Source organism: Corythoichthys intestinalis, chromosome 22 (genome assembly GCF_030265065.1).
Source record: "Corythoichthys intestinalis isolate RoL2023-P3 chromosome 22, ASM3026506v1, whole genome shotgun sequence".
NCBI classification, from domain to species: domain Eukaryota; kingdom Metazoa; phylum Chordata; class Actinopteri; order Syngnathiformes; family Syngnathidae; genus Corythoichthys; species Corythoichthys intestinalis.
The window spans coordinates 22,643,104-22,650,000 of NC_080416.1; the positions used below are offsets into that span (position 1 = coordinate 22,643,104).

Here is a 6,897-nt window from a genome sequence, read left to right on the forward strand (position 1 = left end):
GAAAATCACATTGTTTGATTTTTAAAGAATTTATTTGCAAATCATGGTGGAAAATAAGTATTTGGTCAATACCAAAAGTTCATCTAAATACTTTGTTATGTACCCTTTGTTGGCAATAAATGAGGCCAAACGTTTTCTGTAACTCTTCACAAGCTTTTCACACACTGTTGCTGGTATTTTGGCCCATTCCTACATGCAGATCTCCTCTAGAGCAGTAATGTTTTTGGGCTGTCGTTGGGCAACACGGACTTTCAACTCCCTCCGCAGATTTTCTATGGGGTTGAGACCTGGAGACTGGCTAGGCCACTCCAGGACCTTGAAATGCTTCTTACGAAGCCACTCCTTTGTTGCCCTGGCTGTGTGTTTGGGATCATTGTCGTGCTGAAAGACCCAGCCACGTCTCATCTTCAATGCCTTTGCTGATGGAAGGAGATTTTCACTCAAAATCTCTCGATACATGGCCCCATTCATTCTTTCCTTTACACAGATCAGTCGTCCTCGTCCCTTTGCAGAAAAACAGCCCCAAAGCATGATGTTTCCACCCCCATGCTTCACAGTGGTTATGGGGCAATTTTCTTTTTCCTCCAAACAAGAGAACCTGTGTTTTTACCAAAAAGTCCTATTTTGGTTTTATCTGACACATTCTCCCAGTCCTCTTCTGGATCATCCAAATCCTCTCTAGCGAACCGTAGACGGGCCTGGACGTGTACTTTCTTCAGCAGGGCGACACGTCTGGCAGTGCAGGATTTGAGTCCCTGGCGGCGCATTGTGTAACTGATAGTAGCCTTTGTTACTGTGATCCCAGCTCTCTGTAAGTCATTCACTCGGTCCCCCCGTGTGGTTCTGGGATTTTTGCTCCCCGTTCTTGTTATCATTTTGACGCCACGGGGTGAAGAGGGAGTTGAAAGTCCGTGTTGCCTCAAAACATAACTGCTCTAGAGGAGATCTGCATGGAGGAATGGGCCAAAATACCAGCAACAGTGTGTGAAAAGCTTTTGAAGAGTTACAGAAAACGTTTGGCCTCTGTTATTGCCAACAAAGGGTTCATAACAAAGTCTTGAGATGAACTTTTGGTATTGACCAAATACTTATTTTCCACCATGATTTGCAAATAAATTCTTTAAAAATCAAACAATGTGATTTTCTGTTTTTTTTTCCACATTCTGTCTCTCATTGTTGAGGTTTACCCATGTTGACAATTACAGGTCTCTCCAATATTTTCAAGTGGGAGAACTTGCACAATTAGTGGGGGACTAAATACTTATTTGCCCCACTGTATACTCCAGTGCGACTTATATATGTTTTTTTTTCCTTTTTGTTGGGCATTTTATGGCTGGTGCGACTTACACTCAGGTGCGACTTATAGTCCGAAAAATACGGTACTTATGTTCCAGTTTGCTAATAAGTTTTGAAAATTAAAAATCCTGTTTGATGGAAAAAAGTTAGTTTTTTTTTTTAAACCCAGATAACTCATAGTAACACATTTTAGAGCTGAAATTGCAATGCCGTGAAACCGTAATATTTTGGCTTAAGGTTATCATACCGTCAGAATATCATACCTGCACATGCCTACTGTAAAGTTGGATTTTTTTTTCATAGTATTAAACTTATTGCCTACAATTACCTACGATAACTTCCAATTTATTTAAACTGGGAGGCATGGCTATGAATGCTCATGCTTCAGTCCCATTGACGGCGCTATACGTCCAATCTATTTTGACTGGGAGAGGATGGCGGCTAATGATCGCTACCGTCAATGGCAGCAAATGAGTGCCCTACAGTATAAGGGGTTATAGTGCACTGGACAAGTGTGCCGAATGAAACAAAATGTTCTGTTTTTCATGAAATTTTTGTTGGTGGTGTGCCGTTTCATATAAAGTGCCTCGACTCTGTAAAGATTGGGAAACAGGGTCATCGATGAGTCACCTCGCTTTCCACTGAACCCAATGCCCTTTTAAAAAGTTGAAGTCAAACGTTAAAGAGAAAGTTTGAAGCACTTTCTAAAGGTTTCGACAAAGGTTGCAAGCAAGCATGCAGACTGCAGCCGATACAGACATAAACACAAATAAATGTTGGACTATATAGTATGTATATATGCATATCTATGTATAAACTTAGCCCTGCCCTGTACAATAGCAGTGTTGCTAACTTGCTACCTCACATACGTTCCTTTATGTGAATATCTGCTCCTGTTATAATTTTGGCCCACAGATTATAACTTTAAAGTCATTAGCTTTGCTACATATTCATACTTGATATTTTTCTATTACTTCATCAATGACTACGACAATAACAATTGCTTTGGTTTTAAAAAATAATGTTGTTTTTTTTCCTTAAGTTTGGCATAGAGAGTTTAGAAAGTGTCATCAATATGGCCCTGGGATGGCATTGCGGAACCTTGGAATGCAGTTTATGGCACTCTGTGAACCAAATGTGTCATGGTTGTTAATGTTGAAATATGGAGGAGGAAAAATGCTACGTTTTCCGGTAGAATGTTAATGAGTTTTTCCCTATTTAAAAAATTGCTCGGTGAGAACGTGCGTGTACAGAGTGGGATGTACATCGGCTCTTGCGCTTCAGGATGTAGTCTTGAGTTGTATGTACAGTACGAGGGGTTTGCATGCCTCAGCCTTAGGTGCACGATGGGCTTGTGGCACTCTCTAGGGAGGACTGCGAGAGGCGTCGGGCCAGAGGTCCGATGCTGGGGTCTGCCAGAGAGGAGGTAGGGAACAGCTTATACCAGCCGCCGACCGTCGCCGAGAGGTCCAAATCCTCCAACAGGATCTGGGCCATTCCCATGAAGCACTTGTGGTCCATACGTCCGTAATCCCCCCACACTATAACCTGTATGAAGGAACTTGTTTAAAATACTGAATGAGCAAGATAGTACACCAGTACAGGCATCTGCAGAAATAAGTGAGAAATGTAGATTTGGTGCCCTCTGGTGGCACAGTGTGTATTAGATAATTTTCTTAGTTGATATTATTTTAATGATTTGTTAATAAGCCTTCACCTCAGAAACTTTCACTTCAAAGGTTACATCTTAGTTTGCAGAGGATGAAGGAGCCTTACTAGTATGTTTATATTGTTTTTCTTCATCTGTTGCTCTACGTACATACAGTAACATGGTCTCATTTATGGCATTGTTGTTTAGCATGAAGCAAAACAATGTTCGTTTTATATTTACAGTGATACCGCTACATACAGTCCAGGCCAAAAGTTTGGACACGCATTCTTATTCGAGCGATTTCTTTGTTTTTTCATGACTATTTACAATGTAAATTCTCACTGAAAGTAATAAAACTATGAATGAACACATGTGCAATTATATACTTAGCAAAAAAAAAAAAAAAAACTAAAACCATATTAAGACAATATTCTGGTATCTTGATTGCTTTATCAATGGGGTTAGGACCTTCATTTGTGTTGCATTGAACGAGGTGTATCCAAACTTTTGGCCTGGAATTCGTTCCAGGACCTTGTTTGTAATTCGAAATGGTCGTATGTGGAGTGGTGCTTTCCCATACGAATACATTATAATTCGATTCATTTGTTCGACAGCCCAAAAACGTATGCTAAATCCTTAATAATTACTGCTGGTACAATTACAAATACCAATTACACAATGCAAAACAAATTATAACTATAAATCAAAATAACAATAATGATAATAATTAATGATGCACCGATACCGATACCACTATCGGCGGGGGGGGGGGGGGGGTCTATGGAGGTAGATTTGTGTCTTTATTATTCAATCAAAAAAAAAAAGTTGCTTCAATCAAATAAAAAGTTGCTCCAATCAAAATATATATTTTCAATCGAAGAAAAAGTCACTTCAATCAAAAAAGATGTGTTTGAATGCAAAAATAAATTTGAAACTCAAAAAAATATATTTGAAAACTATTTTTCTTTGATTGAAAAAAATTTTTTCCATTTAAGTCAAGTTTTTTTTGATTAAAACAACATTTTTGATTGAAGTCATGTAATTTTGCGTTTGGACCACATTTTGGCTAGGACATTTGTGTCTTTATTATTCAATCAAAAAATAAGTTGCTTCAAACAAACAAACAAACAAAAAAAAAATATATATATATATATATATATATATATATATATATATATATATATATATATATATATATATATATATATATATATATTCATCATACTTTTATGCCATTGGTGGAGTCACCTGCCACTCAAATACACCGGAACTAGCGTTGAAGTTGAATCTTTGTGTCAAAATAATTCAATCGAAAACGAGGGCCTTCTTCCACTTCAAAAAAAAAAGTGCGTTCAAAACTTTTTCCACAAAAAAAAAAAAAAAGAGTTTAAAACTTTTTGCTTTTCAAAAAAAGTGACACTTCAATAAAAATATATATATTTCAAATAAAAAAATATATTTTCAAAAAATATATATTTTTGCAAATGATTTTTTTCTTTGATTATAAATTGTTTTTTGATTAAAGAAAGTTTTATTGCGATTGAATGATTTAGACACAAATGTCCTACCCCTAATATGGCTCAAACACAAAAAGGATTGCTTTAATCAAAGAAAACAGTTTGAATGAAAAATAAAGTGTTCAAATGCGAATTTCTGAGTCAAATATTTTTTCACATTCAAACCTTTTTTTCTACGATTGAATTTTTTTTTTTTTTTTTGACTGAAGTGATGTTTCTTTTGAAAATATATATTTTTTTGTTTGAAGCAACTTATTTTTTTCATTGCATAATAAAGACACAAATGTCCTAGCCAAAATGTGGTCCAAACGCAAAATTGCATGACTTCAATCATAAATGTTGTTTCAATATAAACAAAAACTTGACTCAAATTAAAAAAAAAAATTTTCAATCAAAGAAAAATAGTTTTCAAATATATTTTTTAGAGTTTCAAATTTATTTTTGCATTCAAACACATTTTTTTTGATTGAAGTGACATTTTTCTTTGATTGAAAATATATATTTTGATTGAAGCAACTTTTTATTTGATTGAAGCAAGGTTTTTTTTTGATTGCATAATAAAGACACAAATCTACCTCCATAGCGATCCAGCTCTAAAATGGTGGTATCGGTATCGGCGAGTACCAACAAATAGGGCGCCGATACTATTTACCGGTCCAGAATTATAACACTTGACCGCAGCCTTCTTTCTCCTGATGCTCACTACACTCTGTGTGGTGTCATCACACGTGATTACTTTGCATGCCAAAGCAGCTATCGCTATTGACCTGCTCCAGACCAATGAGAGCGGGCCAATAATTCCACTTAACCAATGCCGGGGCAGCTTTTTCAGATGGAGGAAAAACAAACGAGGAGAAGAAAATGTCAGTGTTTTGGAATATTTCAGCGTGGCTGGGGATGGACCGCAGCAACAAACCCTGGTCAGTTCACTTCGTAGGAAGGAGCAGTGGAACGAGAAGCGTGAAGCAGCAAGACAGATGTCTGGAAAAAAAAAAACTCGAAATGACTGTTCTCTATAACCTGCCCCTTTAAGCTTTTCAAGCGACGTCTGGAGCAGCCAAGTCTCCCAACTTTCCCTGCTTAGCTTGACAGCCGACTGGAAAGCGTAGTACTTCATGCAAATGAATTCAAGGGATCACACACAACAGCCAAGCTACTGCAGGAGCTCAACTGGAGCATCCCGAAATCAAAAGTACTTTACTTTTCTTGTCTTTTACTGAAAGAAATGCCGCATTAATTTGAGACCTGTTTCAAAAGTGCTGTAGATGTGAGCAAAGTAAGCTAAACTAAGTGGCTAAGCTCTGTGCGTGTGTGTGAGAGAGAGTCTCATGCGCTGTTTGCATTTGTGCGTTGCTATAAAGATGGGGTTGAGTTATGTTGCTGCACAGAGAGGGAGACTGATAGAAAGACAGGATTCTGTGGTCAATTATTATTATTATTACTTATAATTTGATGAAAGTTGCACTGTTTGGCCTTTGAAAGGTTTAAAAAAGTTTATTCAGTTCATTCAGAGTTTATTAATATGAATGTATTTTTACTTTCTTACTGTTGGTCTAGTATTATACATGCTTTAATTTCACGAATTTAGCACTATTTTGGCCTTTGAGAACCAAAGGTTTATTCAACTATGTCACCTATACCAGTAATGCAATAAACATATAGTATATACACACACATACATTTATATACATACATACATACATACAGTTGTGGTCAAAAGTTTACATACACTTGTGAAGAATATAATGTCATGGCTCTCTTGAGTTTCCAGTTATTTCTACAACTCTGATTTTTCTCTGATAGAGTGATTGGAACAGATACTTCTTTCTTTTCTTTTGTGACTTTATTATGGGTGAACAGAAAAAAGTGATCAAATCTGCTGGGTCAAAAATACACATACAGCAGCGCTAATATTTGGTAACATGTCCCTTGGCCATTTTCACTTCAATGAGGCGCTTTTGGTAACCATCCACAAGCTTCTGGCAAGCTTCTGGTTGAATCTTTGACCACTCCTCTTGACAGAATTGGTGCAGTTCAGTTAAATTTGATGGCTTTCTGACATGGACTTGTTTCTTCAGCATTGTCCACAAGTTCTCAATGGGGTTTTGGGAAGGCCATTCGAAAACCTTAATTCTAGCCTGATTTAGCCATTCCATTACCACTTTTGATGTGTGTTTGGGGTCATTGTCCTGTTGGAACACCCAACTGCGCCCAAGACCCAATCTTCGGGCTAATGACGTTAGGTTATCTTGAAGAATTTGAAGGTAATCCTCCTTCTTCATTATCCCATTTACTCTCTGTAAAGCACCAGTTCCATTGGCAGCAAAACAGCCCCACAGCATAATACTACCACCACTGTGCTTGACGGTCGGCATGATGTACTTGGGGTTAAAGGCCTCACCTTTTCTCCTCCAAACATATTGCTGGGCATCA

At 37.3% G+C, this 6,897-nt stretch overlaps 1 protein-coding gene across 1 annotated transcript in view; it reads right to left on the reverse strand.

Moving 5' to 3' along the window:
* Positions 1-1,232: 1,232 nt before the first annotated feature.
* The window catches only part of rims3 (regulating synaptic membrane exocytosis 3), an 87,201-nt gene continuing 81,536 nt past the window's right edge, over positions 1,233-6,897 (reverse strand). The window contains exon 7 of the mRNA XM_057828086.1: positions 1,233-2,844. Coding sequence (XP_057684069.1) covers positions 2,632-2,844 — 213 coding nt within the window. The 3' untranslated portion in view covers positions 1,233-2,631. The remainder of the gene's footprint in view (positions 2,845-6,897) is intronic.